Consider the following 18,948-nt stretch of genomic DNA (forward strand, 5'->3'; position numbering starts at 1 on the left):
TTTTAGCATCTCTTAGCAGGGGACTTTAGGGGATCTAGTAGAAATAAAACTTTGAAAGCAAACAGAGCAGGGGGAGGTGCAAGTGGATATTTTTGTTCACAGACAGGAAATAACATGGTGCTGGACATCTTTCTTTCTTTGTACAGTGGTACCTCAGGTTAAGTACTTAATTCGTTCTGGAGGTCCGTACTTAACCTGAAACTGTTCTTAACCTGAAGCACCACTTTAGCTAATGGGGCTTCCTGCTGCTGCTGCCGCACCGCCAGAGCCCAATTTCTGTTCTCATCCTGAAGCAAAGTTCTTAACCTGAAGCACTATTTCTGGGTTAGCGGAGTCCATAACCTGAAGCGTATGTAACCTGAGGTACCACTGTATCTTGCCATTCTCATAGTTCTGCCCCCCCCCCAGCGCAAACCCTTTTCATAATAGGGCTTTCCCACAAACAAGTTAACAGCTGTTAATATTTTGCAGATTGCGATATATGGTAAAAACTTCTGCACATCAGCCAGGGAAGCTTTCTTCCTGCTCATGAGAAATGTGGTGAGGTAAGGGACCGTGCATTCCATAACCTGTGGACTCGTCATTTAAAACATTATAAATGTGTTATTAAAATGAGACACTAGAGGGTGCTGCAGAGCAGTGAGCCTCCCACAGTGGGAAATTCCTGTTAAGCTTTATAGAATGTTTTAATATGAATGGTTTAGAACATCAGTGTAGATCCAGCCTGTGTGACACCTGCCACTCCATGGCACTTCAAAAACATACTCTACTAATCTATTAAATATTCAAACCATTGCCAGCGTTGAAGGCCTAGGCTGCAGAAGCAACAGAATGATCTGATGTATTGCACCATACCACTGCAGAAGGGGGGGAGGAGGAGAAACACCCTTTTGAATGCTTCCCTACATTAGAAACAGCAACAACAGCAAACAATGAAAAAAGCTAACGTTAAGAACGGTTTTAGTTTTGCATGATTCTTTCTGTACTAGATCTCAACTTGCAATGAGTTTTTTTAAAATAATAATAATGTTGGGATTTTTACATAAGGGGAGCATTAAAAAATGTCACCCCCTCCCCCAACACTTACTTTCTGAACTGGTATGGTACATTCCGTTACTTCATTCTGTTGCTTAGTTAAATAATTAGTTCAGCAGCTTTTAAGATACTAATCAGAAAGTGAAAGAGCATCTACCTTTTCCCCAGTATCTCAGAATATAAATCTTTTCTGCCCTTAGATTAATTAGCATGTTTGAACTCTTATCTTTAAAACTAGACTCTTCAGCACAGTGAACTATTACATTACATGGTTGCTTTAGAATTAAACTTTTCAAATTAGTTTTCACACCAAATCTTCTCAACGATTTTAATGTTGGCTGAAAGTAGCCCTGTTTTAACTTTTGGAGATAAACCTTTTGCAATCCTGTTCATTATCTCTGTTGCATAGAGTTGCAGTGCTGGATAAAGTGACAGACTTTTTACTATTCCTGGGAAAAATTCTTGTTGCTGGAGGAGTGGGTAAGTCAACAGACTCTTTCAGATTAATATTTTCAGCTTGGTTGAGTTAAAGGAATAGCTTGATAAGGAGCTTTGACCGAGGCTGGATCTAGACACATCAAATAAGTGTTTTAGTTTACAGCGTTGTAAATTTAAACAGGGAAAACAGGTAGAGAAAAATGAGGCTCTACGTCGCCATCTGGTGGCAATATGTTATATCGCACATACAACACATATAAATCACTTTTTCTTTACCAGTCTAGCTGAGTACTGAGACCTCTCCGATTTGGGCACTACTAATTCAAATGCTGTAGCCTTTTTAAAACCTGAGCTTCGTTCATGTCAATCTTTGTGGGGAAATCTCATTATCTCAGTGTCTCGGGGTGTTCATTAATCAGATAAACAAGGGGCTATTTAGATTATTTTACTGGCATGAATCTAAACTGACAGCAAGCAAAAGAATTTGGGCCACAATTAGATGGGAATAAGGGAAGAAATGCATGCAACAAGAAAAACAATGGTTCCCCAAACCAATATTTATAACATATCATTATGTTTGGGGACATTTCCAGCAGAGGACTAGTGACGATGCTTAATCCACTCCACGGCTGACTGTTTAGCCCTTTTTCAACTTCTAAACTCAACTGGAACAAAACTGTTTGGGGGTGTGTGGGTATGACTATATGACCAGTGCTGAGACACCCTCTTCTTTGTGCTCGCTGATTCTTCCCTTTAGAAAAGTCCTCTGGTTTTTTGAATACAGGATTGCTGAGTGACAATTGAATTTGCGTGTAAAGAAACCCCTGCACACTTTGATTTATTATGGGCCATTTTAAATGAGCCCATGCCACCGGCATGAGTGGGGTAAACATACCAAGAAGCCTTGCTTTCCTGTTACAATTGAATCAAGGATGAACAAGTCAACAAAAACTCATGGCTTAAAGTTGGCTAGTGATTGTTGGCTAGAGAAAGGCTGGCTTATCATAACATGCAAATGCAGACAGCATGTAGTTCCGCCTTAACCTAGGTTTTTAGTACTGAGGGAATCCACTATATTCACAGGGTTAGGCCAAAATAGGCTTCCTTCTTTCTCCTTAAATTTTGGAACACGTGCAAGAATTGCAGCACTTTGTAAGCAGTAACATTTCACTGCTTCTCTGAAGACTTTTACTAGCTGCACTTCAAATTGTGGGAGATCATTTATCTCTACAAAGAGCGTATATAAAAAACAAAAGGCAGAAGTTGTGGTTCTGTAAATAAATGGAACTGGCATGGAAAAGGAGCTACTCAACTGTGTAACTCAACAGTTGTCATGTTTAGTTATGCAGAGAACAGTCAGCCTCCCAAGCCATTTGACCTCCACACCTCAATGGTTTAATTCCTGAGGACTATGAATTGAAGTCTCGTACTGCAGAGACCTATAGCTTTTTGTTCATATTGGTTGTCCAGGGGAGATATGAACTATTAGATTCCTAAAGTCAAACATGGTGCAAGTCTTGTCGTGGATTCTGAAAGCCATAACATATGTAGGTACTATCCATTCAAGAAATATGGTTAAATTGTTTGGATCGGAAACAGAAATCAGGTTTTATTTTAACATCTCCCTTCTAAATCTTTCCACTCTGATCCAGCTGAGGGCTATCTATCTGATTGTGGAGGCAGACATCAGCAGATATATCCCTAAGTGGGTTGATAAGTATGCTTCAAAATGTCTGCTTCCTGTGCGATTCCTGGAGGGCTACAGCTTAGCCATTCTTGCTCTGTGCACTAACTGGAAAATAATGCTAATCATGCATAGAGAGCAGGGAATAGTGGGGTGGATTTAATCCCCACCAAATAGCAGATCAGTACTGTCCCGGGCTGCTTTACATGTACAGAATTTGGCTTAGGATCTGTGTATTTGTAATTAATGTGAAGAGATTTAATAAAGTTTATTGTCCCAAAATATTCAATTTAAACATACTCTTAATTTCGGAATTTGAATTGATGATGTTCTGAAAGTTTGATTTTTCAATTCCTTGTTGATTTTGAACTCTTAATTCACTGGTACTCAACTTCATCTATAATGTGCTGTTTGCTGTTATTGCACATTATTTTAAAGCTGTAAAAGTAAATGAGATTTGTCTGGAAACGCAAACCATGAAATAGTGAAATTGATTAATGTTTTCCTTGTGCTTAAGGACAAATCCCTTGGGCTAATTAATTTACATGTCTTTCACTTCCTACTTAGCACAGATGTTATTGGGAATTAATATCCCAATTTGTCATATAAAATGTTGAATCAGATATATGGAAATACACCGTAGTTGAATGGTTCTCCAAGACTAAAAGTAGTTGAGTTTGTTTTTTTTAAAAAAAATCAAATTTGTGTTTCTTTTCTCTCTTTTTAAAATTGTACTTTTCATTGCACTGTCTTCTTCTTTACTTATAAAAGCCAGTTTGATTCATAACATGATATTGTTGATTAAAATGTTCTGGTTGTGTGAATCACAGATAATTAATCTGAATACAGTTTTGTCCCAGTACAAATACTGGAAATAATTCAAGTCAGAGTCAGCTGCTTGAAAAATGTTATCTTTCCCCCTCTTATAGGTGTCCTAGCTTTCTTCTTCTTCACACACAGGATACCAATATTCACACAAGAAGCACCATCACTGAATTACTATTGGGTCCCACTCTTGGTAAGAACATTACATGGCAAATGTTAGGATCCATGGGTCTTGAACTCCCTTATTTCCTTTCCCCCTTCCTCTAACAGTGACATCCTTTGCATTTTGTCTGTGGTTGGGCTTTTTCTATTCATCTTAGGGCTTCACACTGATAAGAAGAAGCAAAGGGCAGAATAGATAAGTCCAGAACAAATACACAGTTGTATTAGTGCTTCGCAGAAGATACAAGTGGCACAGTCCATGCTCACCAGATACATGGCAGGGAAGAGGAGAGGTCAGGGATCAACATCATAGAACAAGAGGGTTCAAGGTTGGGATGGGGGGGTCATCAAGCACCAAAGGAGCTTGCATTGGTGAGATACAGAGTCCCATTGCTTGGGATGGTTTATTATATATCACATCTAATTGTCTACTTAGGCAGGAAAGACTTGAAATCCACTGAGTTTGCAAGAGCGCTGCAGATCCACAATTAAAGCCATGGTCAGGCATTCTCCTGAACATGTGGGAATAGGGCAGTAGGACCTTGAGGCAAACCCTGCCCTCAGTATTCCTGTAAGTTCTGGTACTTCTTGTGGGTTTTTTAATGCATGTTAATTGAAGAAACTCTTCCCCAAACTGGGAACCCTGATAAGTCTGGGTTCCTGCTTGCAGGGAGATTTATAAAAGCACATGAAAACTCCCTTCAGGCCTTTGCATTAATCACAGGAAGATCTGAAAAGCAGCTTGCAAGCCATGGACATTGCAGGCATTGCCTTCCCCCATGGTTTAAACCTTTGTCTGCTCAGAAAATTGCCTGAACATAGCTCTTTTCTTCTCATAGTTTAAAGTAAGGAATGCTTGTTTTTTTCTATTTATTCAGACAATTGCAATAATCTCTAAGCAACATACAGAAATTCAATACAACAGTTTTTTTTAAAAAAAATCCCAAATTATAAAACCAGAAATCAGAATGCCTGCTGGAGTTTTATTTGTTTGTTTATTTAAGTTTTCAGTAGATGTCTGACCTAAACTGGAAGGGAATTTGATAAAATTGGGTCCCTCAGGCTCCTGTGAATACAAGCAGTGCAAAGACCTCACTGATCAAGGCAAGGACTTAAGGGATCAGGAGGTACCTGACATATCCTGCAGCCTAACTTCTTAAGGGGCATGTAAATTAATATAATGAGCACTCACACTTTACATTGTGGGTGCCCTTTGCAGGATCGCGTGTTGTGCTACAATTCCCAGGAAGCTTAGTGGCAAACGGGCTAGCTTGCCTCTCAGTGTTAATTTTTGGAGGTTCACACCCAGCCTCAGTAATCAAGTTTCTTGCTGGGAGGTGGGGCCAGCCCCATTTATAAATAGGGGTTGGTGCCGACAATAGTCAGGCAGTCAGCTCTGGAGATTCACCCTCCCTACCCTCCCGTTGTTTAATGTTTCTTGTTTGCAGGTTAACTTTTTCTTTCTGTTTAGCGGCTGCTGCTACAGTCTTTGACTGGTTGCTGTTGAAGGACCAGGAAGAAATTTTCCTGCATTGGCAGGTTTTGTCTTCCTTGTAGCAATTCGTCACAACTTTGGCGGTTATGGCCTTGGGTGGAATCCTTGAGTCTTTTCTTCCCTATTTGGTGGGGGGGCGTGAAGTGGTGACTCACCCCCCTGCAGTGGTGATTCCAGGGTCCCCCTCTTAAAGGGGTTATATATATGGGTGTCACTGGCCATACACTGAAAGTTAGTCAGTGAACTACTCTGCATGCAGGGATATGAGCTGGGCTGCCTGCTACACTTATGTCTCACCGAGCACCCCCATATCCCATTTACCCTGATGAGTCCCAGTTTCCCCCGGCTGGGGGGCTGGGAGGGCTACACGCCCAAGGCCTAAGCCAAGGTCTTCCTACATTCGGAAATTTAATAAAGTTGTGGCCTAATTTTAATTCCATATAACATTGTCAGAGTCTTTATTCCTTCCTTGTGATCCCTGGGAGCTGGGGCTGTCGCCGCCTGGTCACACAATATTATTTAATTCCCATATGATGATGTATAATCAACATGTTTCTTCCTCCTTTTTTCAGACGGTCATTATAGGCTCTTACCTAGTTGCACATGGTTTCTTCAGTGTCTATGCAATGTGTGTTGACACACTTTTCCTCTGCTTTTGTAAGTAATTGGCTCTTTGTTGTTTACTTTCCTCTTTTTGATAATGCTAAGATAAAGAATATGTAGTAGGAAGCCATTGCTGTTTCTCTCATTGTGCTGTTTGATCCATTGCAATCTTCACTACAAAAAAGAATATGAATTACAGCAATATCAGATGTGGCTTCATTAGTTCAGTCAGTAAAATGTGACTATTCACTAGACCAGCTAGTCTTCAGAGACTGTTTCATAATAAGTACTAACATGTTGCTTCTGGGTGCTCTGTAATTTCATCATGTCCAGTGTGTTTCACTTAGATGAATGCTGTGTCACCCCGCTTATAACAGCCTTGCAATTTTTGAAGGCACAAGAATGTTGTATTAATTTAAAATAATGTAAAACTGTATTCCCCCTACAGGGGCTGAAGGTTTAATATACATTGACATGACAAACATATATCAGCCCTTATTCACATGTTAATTGGAGCTAGGTATTAGCCACATAACATATTTTCAGTATCAAGACTCTTGTAATGCCATGATAGATAGGATAGATAGATAGATGATAGATAGATAGCTAGATAGATAGATAGATAGATATGTACCTTGGAACACATGTAAAGGGCTTATCATTACCACTATAATCAGCCCATAAACACCTGGAATTCGCAATATTATTTGAATTAGCAAAAACCTGCCTTCTATCCAGTTATCGTTTTATTTTCTATGCACTCCTGATTTTCTGTTCCTCTGTGATATTGATCTCCAATATAGAGATCTTTTCTCCCCCGCTCCGCTTTCTGATCACCTCCTGAGCAAAGGACCTGGCTATCTTGAGGCTGCAATCTATTAGAAGCTGATTGCCACCGCCATTTGCATGCACTTTGGCTTTTTCTGCCATTTCAGTGTGTGCGAGTATTCTTGTGATTGTTCTAGCACTTGTCTAAACTGTGATTCACTGTCTTTCGAAAATCGCTTCAAAAAATTGGTTGGAGCAGGAGATGGTGATCTACAATCTTGGTGTGCATTCATAAAACTGATTTATTATGTTGGAATGCACAGGAAAAAGTCAACTTGAATTGTTGACTTCCAACAACTAATTTGTTATGAATGGTTGGGTGGATGGGATGTTGTTCATCCTCAAAAACAAGTTTGTTGCCATTATTCAAATTTAAAAATAAGGCTTTGGCAAGCGAACTTGGAGAGGATAACTCTCCACCCAATGTATCCCACATAGTGAAATAAAGGATCAGATTCTGAAGTCGTCAGCTGAATTTGTGAAACTTTATGGTGAATTAAATTTCTCGAAGAACACAGGCATAGGCATCCCAGTTGTTGAGTGAAATCTCTATAACTGCATAGCACTATATTTTTTATGACTTGGCAGTTTATAAACATTCTTACAATACAATTTAACAGCAATGCATCTGAAAACTGCACTTCTTAAACTCAAAATAGTGTTCTTCCAAGTTAAATCAATTTATTATTGGACTCCACCCGCTGCCCCCCAAAAAAAATGCAATTGTGGGATGAAATTCGGACCCTTGGATTAGTGCAATCCTTTTCCAAATGTGCTTTCTGAGAACAGGCCACTAGGAAGCTTTTCTGTGCAAGCCCTACCGGAATGAATGACGTGGGTGTCATAATGTGTAAAGGAATGCAGTGGTGACCACGGGGCCTGTGAAAGAGGCTTTAATGCAGCCTTTGCGAACCTGGTGCTCTTCAAGTGTTTTGGACTACAACTCCCATCAGCCTCTGCTAACACTGCAGGCACAAGCTTGGCGAAAGCTGCCCTTATAATATATATGTGTCTCCTCTATTTTGCTGAGCAACTCTCTAAAGATATCAGCAGAGTCTGACCTCTTGTGGCAAAAATAAAAAGCAGAATAAGAAAGAGCCAGAAATAATGATACAGATTTTTCACATGGGATGCAATATTCTTGGGAAGAAAGTACTGTTATTACAAGGTGGTCAAGACCCCCCAAGTATGAGATTCATAAGAAAACAGGGCCTTCAGTAGAAAATCCAGCTTTACTACCAAGCACAGAATAATCACTTTTAATATGTTGCATGTGCAGAAGTGTTAAACGCAATGTTGCTCAACATTGGTTGTGGTCTACCTTCTGTTTATATTAAAAGGTGGGTATTGGCATTTTCGTGGCACCCTGCGACAGCACCAGCAACACTAAAATTCAGTTCTCTTGTAACAAGTTTTCTAATGTTGTTTCTTTTCCTCCCTCTGAATCTCTGTCTCTTTCTCTCTCATTTTCATTTGTGTTTGACTGCATGGCTGCTTGCTGCTTTGGCTCCTTTTGATCACTTCACATTCAGGTGAAGACTTGGAAAGGAATGATGGATCTACAGCAAAACCCTACTACATGTCAGCTAGTCTACACCGAATTTTGGGGAAGAAGGAACTGAGTCCTAAGAAGTTAATGGGATAATTTTGTTTTGTTTTGTTTTTTAAATGTAAAAATGGCAACAGTGTCAGTTTTAAGATAAAATAAGCAGGATCCATATTATTTAGGCTAAAGAATTTTTTTTTAAGTATAAATGATGCTTGTGGTTAATGAATGATTTGTGTTTGCTTTGTACTATCTAAAAATGAGCAAATGGGCAACATTTAAAACCATTATTTAACAGCTGTGAAACAAGGCCACATCATAGTTTTTATAGAGTGCCTATGGAAAAGTGTAAATGTGAAGCTTTTTTAATATTTAGCTCTTAGTGTTTAATAACTTTTCTAACTCAAGATTTTGCTCTTTGAAATGACAGCCATTTTGATACATTTTTTATAGGTGTATATTTGTAAAGGATATTCAGGCAATTTTTGAAAGCACTACAGTGATTCCTAATTAGCCATAAACAGATAAAGACTAGTAACCAGCAGGTGGTCCTAAATTTGTAATTATGGTGCTATGGCTGTATTTTTACTGTACATGCTGGTTGACAGCAACTTAAACTGTGATTAAATTGTATTGATGGTTCCCTATGACGAAGAGCAAATTGCTATGTCAGTCTCCCCCACTACAGATGTCACATGCAAGGAGGGGGGGAGAGAGAGATAGATTAGCATCATACTGAGTCATCTTCAAGAATGCAATGAAAGATTGTTTGAATTGCCTAGAACGAGAGTCATATTATTAAGGATAAACTGTTTTAAAAGGGTCTTGTGCCAGAGATAACATTTTAGGGATAAAATCTAGGCCAAGCAATAGCCTTTTCCATCTGATGCAATATTAAATCTGTGGTGTAATTTTTTTTAAAAAAAGATTAGTGGCACTGCTTAAGTGTGCCATGGTTTCGTCCTGTGTTGTGTAAAGATTTAGCTCTATCGGAAATACAGTAGGCCCACAGATTACATGAGGGTTGTATTATACATAGTCAAAACCCATTAAGTTCAATGATGGGTGGGATTGCCAAAGTATTTTTGCCATGGAACTCGACCAGCTCTTCCCCATTTAGGTTTTTTAAAAACTTCTTTTTACCGTTCGCGTAAAGCTGAATGCACACAAGTTAAATGTGCGTACGTTGCAGCCTTACCTTAATCAGAAAATGAAATCCAACTTGGTACTGTTTTTTCCCCTGTGGAGAAAGCCCTCCTGGACTAGCTAAAAGCCCCAATTGAAGGTTTTGGGTTTTGTGGGGGAGGGGGGTTTGCTTTGCAGCCATCTCGACTGCTGCTAAGTGGAAGGAGAAATAGAATGAGATAAGTGTGGCTTAAGTTGCTTTGAGCCCCTGTATTTATATGAACATCCAATTATTTTTCATATGAGGAAAGAAATATGTGTCATGCTAATGAGCATCCTGGCCAATCACTGATTAAAGCAAGAACTACATCTGAGTGTCGTTTGAGAAAACACCAGTGATTGAACATCAGCTCAGTATTCCACATAATAAAGTACAGTTTCGTAATATTGAAAGTGCAGAAACATTGTAGTTCCCATCAACTATGGAAGGCAAGTGACCATATTGCTCCATAGACACAGTGGGAAAGTACTAACTGTGCGAAGATGAGAAACAGATATTGGAACACAGAACTCTTGGAGGTCTAATCTGTGTTGTTATATGTTCTTATTGGTGGAAACTGAGTGAAGAAACTAAACCTCAGAAAATTGAGAGGCTTCATCATGTTTATAGCCTTCGGTTAAGGACTTACTTTAAGGTAACTATATAATAGTTGCAGGATTTGGCTGAATTACAGTAATGTAATTTCTGCTTTTCTGCTTGTTTTGTTCCAGGGTCATGAGAGGCTTCTGAAATTAGTGTAGCATGTTGTGTTGGTTTTTTTTTTTAATACAATATTATTTTGTGCTCTCTAACCCCCTTCAACATAATGGCCCTCCATCATTAAGGCAGGAATGACTGGCTATATTTATGGAAAGCATTCAATGAAAATTCATGCACACAATGACTAGTTATTTGTGGAACAGTGACCTGTTTCTTCTGCAAGTAATTGAGCATGTCTTGAGCTGACAATCTTAAAACTGGAGTTTTCCCAAATTCACTCAGGTGAACAGTTTGAACTCCACATAGCCATTTCATTTCAATGACAGACAGGTGTCAACCACCACTCCTTGGCTTATTACAGTGAACCTTGTTACTAAAAGAGGAACCCGTCAATGTTTAATATGGCCTGGAGACGTTTATTTAACCCCCCTGTAATTTTACCTGCAAGTAAAGACTTGTATCAGGGTGAATATATTTTGGATTAGGATGCTTAAATCCTAGATAACTAGACAACTGGAATACATTCGATTAATTTACTATGCACTCAACTATGTGCACACTTTCCAAGGCATGTGATCTATTTTCATTCCAGATGAATGTAGGCATGGGGTTAGATCCAGGGGGAAGTCAGATAAAGGGTGATGGTAGTAGAAACTGGCTTTCCCGCCCACTCCTCAACCCAGGAACTCCACCCATCCTCCTAAAAGCCTCTCAAGTGTCAGTGGACCTTGCTGAATGGGGTGGGCTATAAGGAGAAACAGGGACTCATTGAAAGCCATTTCACAAGCAAAGCGTCCACCTGTGGGAGGTGCCTCAACTTGATTTTCAGAGGTCTCCTCCATGCTGCAGCCCACCCCATTCACCAGGGTCTTCCTTTAGGAATGATGGAGGAGGAGGAGAAAGAAATGTCAGCTTCTGCCAGCCCCCGGTCTGCAGGCTGGTCCAACTAATAATATGTACTGTAGTTCCTAAGTCTCAGATTCAATAGGAAGTGGGAAACAGGTATATTCTTGAATTATTGATCATTTGCATACTATCAAGGTCATCCATTACTGGATGACCAAAATATAATGTCCCGAATACTGCTATAAGTTAATAAGCAATTGGTTATTGTTAGCAACTGGAGGTCCTGGAAGCAAATGTGTGTTGCCATCAAAAGATTTTTTATCGAGACACTTTGGAAGCCCTGAGATCAGCATCTCTGTGCAAATTGGGGATGAGCATGAATATGCATTGGCAGAAGGCGGCTTATGCAAAAAACATCCATTGTGCTAAATCAGGCCAATAGTGTACTTACTCTGGTCTTACTGCTTTATCTCAATCAATTAGGCAAGACACTAGTCTGATTTTCAAGTTTGACATACCAGGATATATTTCAGTTCAGTATGCCCAAAGTTACCCGAGTTACAGCTTTAATCTGGAAGCTTTGTAAGCTGCACCTCTACAAATGTTTATGATACGTGTCCGAAGTGTCACATGTTTTTGAGGGGAACATCCTAGAGCCATTTTATCAATTAAGCAACTAAGAAAACTGTGAAAATGCAAAGCAATAGCACTGAAATTTGGCATTCATGCATTCATCTGAAGTATCTGCTAAATTGTTGCAAAGAGAAAACTTGGTATACAAAATTCCTGAATATCTTTCTCGGAAATGAATGTGCAAACTAGGGAATAATTTATTTTTTGAAAGATAAATACTTTTGAACTTGATTGATGTGTTTCTTAATCCTTGGGCCAAATCCTGCTGTTTATTATAATGTCAGTTTTATGCATAACGTGATTTAACATAAAAGCTAAAGCTTGATTAAAATGCACTTCCTCGCTTTTGAGTATTGGGCAAATCATTTCGAGGTGAGATGATTAAAATTTTTGATCCTGCACCCATTCATGTCAAAGGAAGGCAAATGTCTCATTGACTGAACTGGTGCAGCATCTGGCTGACGCAATGAAAAAGGGCTGATTACGTTATTGCACCAGCGTTTACAGTATAGTAAATGCCAAACCATCCAGTATAGAAAATACACTGAGGATTTTGCTGTTGTGCACGAAAAAGGTCAGCAGGTGGCAGAATTGCCTTTGTATTACATTGGTTTGATTGTTTGCTCTTTGACATTCTTCCTCCTAGTGGAAGATTTAGAAAGTCATGATGGCTCTGCTGAAAGACCTTATTACATGAGTAAATCTCTGCTGAAGATTCTGAACAAGCAGAACATGCAAACCAAGAGACAATAGGAAATGCCCAGTGTCCTAAACCACGCAATCATGTTTCGTTTGATGCATTGTTTCTTCGATACGGTATTGATTGTCAGCTATCATTTGCGCATGTTTTAAACCAAAGCTATTGTAGATGTGAAGCCATCAAAAGTTTGTAACAGCATTGTGTGTGTGTGTGTGTGGTTTGTTTGTTTGTTTGTTTTTAATTCCAACAACAAAAACCATGGGAGCATTTTTTTATACTGAGATTTTTAAAATTATTTTTATTCTCTCCCCCCCCCACCCCCATTTTGCCTTTAATTCTTGTGGCTTGGGTATTTGAAATGAAAGATTGTTAAAATGTCTGGCTGCTTTTTCTGTTTTGTTTTTTTAAAAAAGAAAATATGTGAAAATATGTTTTACTGTTGCGGATTTTGCTTTGAGCGAGTGAAGAGATTTCTTAAAAAGTGAAAAGGTCCTTTTGCATTTAGGTGGTCATGGAATACATCGATGTCTCTTGATTGCATTTAGAGCCTCGCCAGTCTCCTAGCCTGTACAGCTGTGTGCTCTATGACAAAGTGCCTTACTGGCTAATAATATTAACTAGCTTATGTTTTGAAGTTTACAAGCGCCATTTGAAACACAGAGCTACTAACTGCTTGATGAAATAAACAAAACTGTCTTTCAGCTTACTTGAAATGTATTGATACGAATCTGTTCCTTTGCCCCTGTGTGAAATATTTGCAGTATCTACATTTTCCTACTATCATCTCCAAAAAAAATTAAAACAGTAGAGAGTGGTATTTTTTAGAGAATTGCTTAGGGACATTTGGGTTTCTAATGCTTAGCTTTATCTGTGTCGAATGTATGCTGCAAGAAACCTTTAAGCAGGGCCTAGCTTACAGAACTCTCTTTTCAGAGGAACTATCCATGTATATGTTTGGTGCATGGGACCCTGGTGCACTGGTTCCATGCATCCATTCCTCATACTCAGCCTGTGCTAACCTTCAGTTCGACAGGTGATGTGGTCCCCATGTAGGAAACATATGCAAAATTTTGAACAGTGTGGGGCCCCCTCCTCCAGAACTTCCCACTCTCTCAGTTTAAAGATGTTTGAGACTAGGGTTGCTAACTGTCCTTTGTACCTGTGCCTTTTTAACAGTAGCCTGGCTGTGGCTTGTTGGAATGATCAGATGATAATTTCTCTCTCTCCATACTGTTAAATGCTTCAGCTGTTAATTCCTGCATATTGAGCTGCTGTTAAAAACACAACTCCAGAGATTACCTGAAAAGCTGCCAAACTGATGTGGAGCAACCCTAATGTAGGTTTACATATTCCTGGAGTTAATGGGGAATTAATTTTTTTCTTCTTCTTCTTGCTGGCCTTGTGTTTGCAGAATATTTCTTTTCTGATTCTAGTGGTGGTGAAATAACCGCTCTGCAGTTTCCACAATTAACATTATGCTGTCAATGGCATATGGCATAAATCCTGACAGAGCTGCTTCTTAAACAGATGTGGTATGTATGTCCCTTTGGGCATGGAAATGCCTTTTTCCCCCTCACAATAATAGCTACAGTTAATAACAACTGTAGCATATAAGCCCTCCTAACAGGAGATAACAGTGGCATGCCAACCATAGCTATGGTGCAAAAAGTGCTTGTGTATCTTAGGCCCAAGGGGAGAGAGTAGACAACTTAGGGTGTAAATATTGAAATTCTTTGTCCAAATTAGTCACTTCCATAACTCCCCATACTATTTGTTCAACAGTAAAGGAAGGGAGGAAGCTTTCAGGACTGCAGCTTCACAACACCCCAACCTTAAATGCATTTGCTTGTCTGTAAGTTCCATTGATTTCAAGTAAGTGTGTCTACAGTCGGAGAGTTTAAATACTGGACCAGATATAAAATTGGCTTTATCAAAGTAAGAGAAATGGGACCAGGGTTTAATTTTTAGAGCTTCTCTTACAGGGACTCACACCTTCATAGAAGGTGGTTAGCTAGTCAGGGCTGTACCACACACCTGTGTCAATTCTTTAAAGAACTACACCCCTACTATTTAAATTAGAAGAAATGGGAATGAAAAGATGCATACTACACTTGTGTAAAGTGTTTATTGCTTTGTTGACTAGTGTGAAATGGATGCTTTGTTTTTAGACTCTTGCTAAGATGTTATTTTATAAAACGACTCTTAATTTTATAACTTTTGATACTGAATTATTGCTTCCCTTGTAAAATGTTGGTAATTTGCACTTCACAGTATTAAAACTTAAGAACATAATGGCTTCTTCAGTTTTTGAAATGTATGGCTAATGGTACTAATATTGATCATTCATGCAGTCTGTTTGTTTGTAAAAAAAAAAAGGGCCTATCAGCATCAGAAATATGTATTCATAAATTGCATGGTGGCAAATTAAAGACCTTGTTGTCAGTTTACCCTGTGATCACATTTCTACTTTAAATGTGATTTTAGAGACTGTCTGTTTTTCTCCCTTTTTTGTTTTTTGTGCCAGAACCAAATTAACATGAGCACACGGCCACCTGAGCTCTAAAATCTTTTTGCTTCTGCTGTGCAGAAATATTAGGGACATATTGTTGAAAATATCTTTTCAGAACTAAAATGTTTAATATTTAACACAATTTGTTGTTCCTTATTGTTTTACAGCTCTTGAGGTTCTAATAAAGATTTAGATAAAGAAAAAGCACCTTTCTGTTTTTGTTCCTTCTTAGGTGGCGAAGAGTCATAGCTTAGTAAGAGAGCAGGCAAAAGTAGTTGATTGCCAGGTTCAATCCCTGACATCTTTAGGTAGACCTGGGAGAGAACCCTGACTCAAAACTATAGAAAGCTGCTGCCAGTCAGCATAGACGATCCTGAACTACATAGACCAGTGACTTGACTCTGTATAAGGCAGCTTCCTCTGTTTCTATGCACCATAATTTTGAAAGGGTTCTCATTGTGTTATTGTTGTGCATAACCCCATTCTCATCACTTCACTGAAGCACAGAAGGATAGTTTTTGATATTCATGTACTCAAAAGTATAAGCAAGTATTAGGGCAAAACATTCCTAATTTCACATATACAGTACATTAATGTGGTCCAAACTAGCAGTGAATAACCAGGAACAAAACCTTGCGGTGATAGGGGATAGCTCAGTGAAAGTGTCAGCCAGGTAAGCAGCAGCTGCGAAAAGGGTAGGATAGGCAGGGTTTTTCTTATGCTGTGGATAATTTAAAAGTAAAACAGGCTTATGCCAATTTTAACAAACTTGAAGTCTCCTTGCCATTTTTCCTATTCCCCCTCCGCTCAAAATTTGCTTTTATGGAGGAAAGGTGCCCATAAGGAGTGAATTGCACACAGTTACTAAACTATTTTAACACTTAGTTGAGCTTCAAATCTTCCTCTAGTCACGCAAACAACCTGAGGAGTGTTGGATTCACTGTCAATTGAGCAACACAATCTGTTAGATAATATGTGCTCTGCATTAGGCTGTGGCAAGAGAGATTATAGGTGTAATTAGATACTTCTGCACAATTATTTCTAACTGTAATGGCAGCCTCACGTAGACCACACTGAGGTACCTTGAGGCATAGCTGTCAACTTACAGATTTGAAAATAAGGGACCAGCAGCCAAAATAAGGGACCTGCAGCCTCACCTGTTCCAGGCACTCCAGTCTTCCTGTCCTCCTGAAGTCTGGTCAATCTCATGCTGGTAGCTTCGAGAACACTGTCCAACCAACTTTGTAACCAGAGGTTCAACTGAATAGAATCTGAATCACATGCACCACAAGGCCTATGCAGCCTCAACTTAAGATGGCTCCCCGGCCTGGCTTTGCACTGCAAAATTTGCAGCAGCACGTGCAACAAAATGGCGTCCAGCATTCAAAAACCCACTCAGCTTGCATTAACTATCCACACACAAGGCATGCAAGCTCTACCCCCCCCCAGTCGTTCTTAGACTTCTTACTGGGTGAGCAACACAGCAAAGCAACACAGTTGGAGCCTCCCTCCTCCCTGGCCAGCAGGGAGGGAGGGAGAGGAGCTGCTTCCTTTGAAATTTAAGGGACATCATTTAAGGGACATTTAAGGGACATCCATCAATAAGGGACAGCAGCGGGACATGGTGCTGGAATAAGGGACTGTCCCTTCAAATAAGGGACACTTGACAGCTATGCCTTGAGGTTACCAACACATGGGCTACAGTGCTCAGTGAACCCAATAGAAATGAGAAAATGCACTCCTAGCCATAGAGGACTCTTGTACAGAAGGATGTATCTATATGTCTTTAGGGGCCAGGCAAAAGCTTTGCAGTATAATCAAGTCTTTGGCCTTTTTTAGAAGTGGGTGGGACGTTTTCAAAACAACTACGTGGGATCTAATGTCGATTTGTTTGGTTATAAGTTGCTTTGCATTACCCTGGCCAAGATAAAGCAACTGACAAATTTAATAAATAAAATAAATTTCAATCAGCAGTGATGCAAAGCTTGTTAAAATGTAGCAACCCCTTCCACCTCTTCCTTCAACCCCAACCCATTCTGTATTGCAACATCGGACCTCAGCACTGCATAATTCAGTGTTAATTATAGTTCCGAAAAAAGACACTGAAATTACTAGAAAGTGATCCAAGGATCATCCTAAGGAAAGTAATGGGCCTTGTTTTCACTGGAGAGTTGCAGGATATTTCTGTTTTGAAAACATTTTTTTAAATAAAAAAATTAACAGAAATGTATAATAGAGATTTAGATATTGTTAAGACCTGTTCATATTCAAGTGGGAAGAAAGTAGATGGTGCTGAGATTCTTTCATATGCCATGATCTTTACTCAGAAACAGATAAAAGAAATAGTATTAAAGAAATATCACATGCATTGCTATTTGCTTAGAAATTCTTAACTAGGTGTACTTTTTTTGAAAGTAGAGAAATCATTTCTTTATCCTGCAACACACCTGGAAAACTTCATAGCACTGTAATAATTATTAACATATAATTGAACAACAATATATAATCCATCACCGCTAAATTCATCATCTCAGACTAAGGCAAAGAATGCATTTGTAATCTAAAAGTAAAAGGGTTGCTGAAAGTCCAAGACCTTTCATGTTCACTCCATATGCACAGAGTTGTTTTTAATTAAATCTGGATTTCTTAAACTACTCCAGCATTTTCTTGCGTCACATACTACCTCTGAGAATGGACTGCAGTTATTGATTATTGTGTCTCTGCTCAGTTGCGAGACATAACTTATTGCAAACCTGCTTTCTTTCTCCTCTTTAAGGCATGCTCATAAACGGACACTCTGTGATTGATGTGTTTTATGTAGCTCATAGTTTTCTTAACTTTCAAATTACATTTAAATCTACAGTTGGCTGGATGCCATAGAAATCTTAATCCATCTCCAGATGAATTTTAAAACCAGGGCTCATTCTCTCTCTTATTCTGTGTCTGCATCATAGATGTCATGGTCTCTAAACTTGGTGTCATGTTCCTCCTGCAGTTGGTTCTCCTGCTTTTAAGCATAGGTCAAGCTGAATTATTCGCTCTCCCCCACAGGGGGTGGGGGTGAGGAATATTACTCCAAGCAGAAGTCTGTATCCCTTGAGGAAAGGGCAACAACTGAGATATGGAAGGAAGACGGGAATAGTATCTGTGAGGATATATATGCACTAGTAGCAATTTTTCTGCACACAGGAAAAATACATTGGGCATATTTGAAGGGGATGAGTCTGGGACAGCAGAGGGATGTCATAATTTTTTAGCAAGTTAGAAGAGTTGATAATACTGGGAAGATCTAAGCAGAGGGTGTCAATACATTGTGGGTTCTTTCCTCGCCCCTCCCTCCACCGAAATTAGGCTTGAAAGAAGCACCCTGCAGTAGCCAACAGAAGAGATTGAGGGGGGTGTTGCCCACAACTGCTTCTCTCATGTGAAAATAAATCCAAAAAGTTTGACAATGCCTAAAGAGAAAGACCAAAGGGAAGTCTAGGCAACAGCATGCCCAGTTCAAGGGAGCAGAAATATAGTTTGCTCAGTCTTGAGATAGGTTAGTGGCAGAAACAGTTCCTTAACTATTAGGTAGTATCATATCAAATGGAAATAAATTAGACCAGTGCACACTGACACAAACAAAACTGGGTCTGGCAATTCCTAATATAAGAGAACAAGGAAGGTGTTCATGGTGAGTTCCAGCACCTTTTTCAAGAAAAATAGCACAGTGCCTTCCTATTCTCAAAACCCCTGGCCATTGGACACACTAGCAGG

At 39.3% G+C, this 18,948-nt stretch overlaps 1 protein-coding gene across 3 annotated transcripts in view; it reads left to right on the top strand.

Annotated features, from left to right (window-relative positions):
* The window catches only part of SLC44A5 (solute carrier family 44 member 5), a 161,157-nt gene extending 145,764 nt beyond the window's left edge, over nucleotides 1–15,393 (top strand). For 2 of the 3 annotated variants that reach the window (XM_082227251.1, XM_082227252.1), the window contains exons 18-22: nucleotides 472–545; nucleotides 1,445–1,515; nucleotides 4,087–4,175; nucleotides 6,212–6,296; nucleotides 8,603–9,266. In XM_082227251.1, the coding sequence (XP_082083377.1) occupies nucleotides 472–545; nucleotides 1,445–1,515; nucleotides 4,087–4,175; nucleotides 6,212–6,296; nucleotides 8,603–8,715 (432 nt within the window). In that variant the 3' untranslated portion in view covers nucleotides 8,716–9,266. Of the gene's footprint in view, nucleotides 1–471; nucleotides 546–1,444; nucleotides 1,516–4,086; nucleotides 4,176–6,211; nucleotides 6,297–8,602; nucleotides 9,267–12,626 lie in introns of those variants that run through there. The other variant, XM_082227253.1, reaches the window with a different exon arrangement.
* Nucleotides 15,394–18,948: the final 3,555 nt, after the last annotated feature.

This window comes from Podarcis vaucheri, assembly GCF_965113315.1.
Source record: "Podarcis vaucheri genome assembly, chromosome: 6".
NCBI classification, from domain to species: domain Eukaryota; kingdom Metazoa; phylum Chordata; class Lepidosauria; order Squamata; family Lacertidae; genus Podarcis; species Podarcis vaucheri.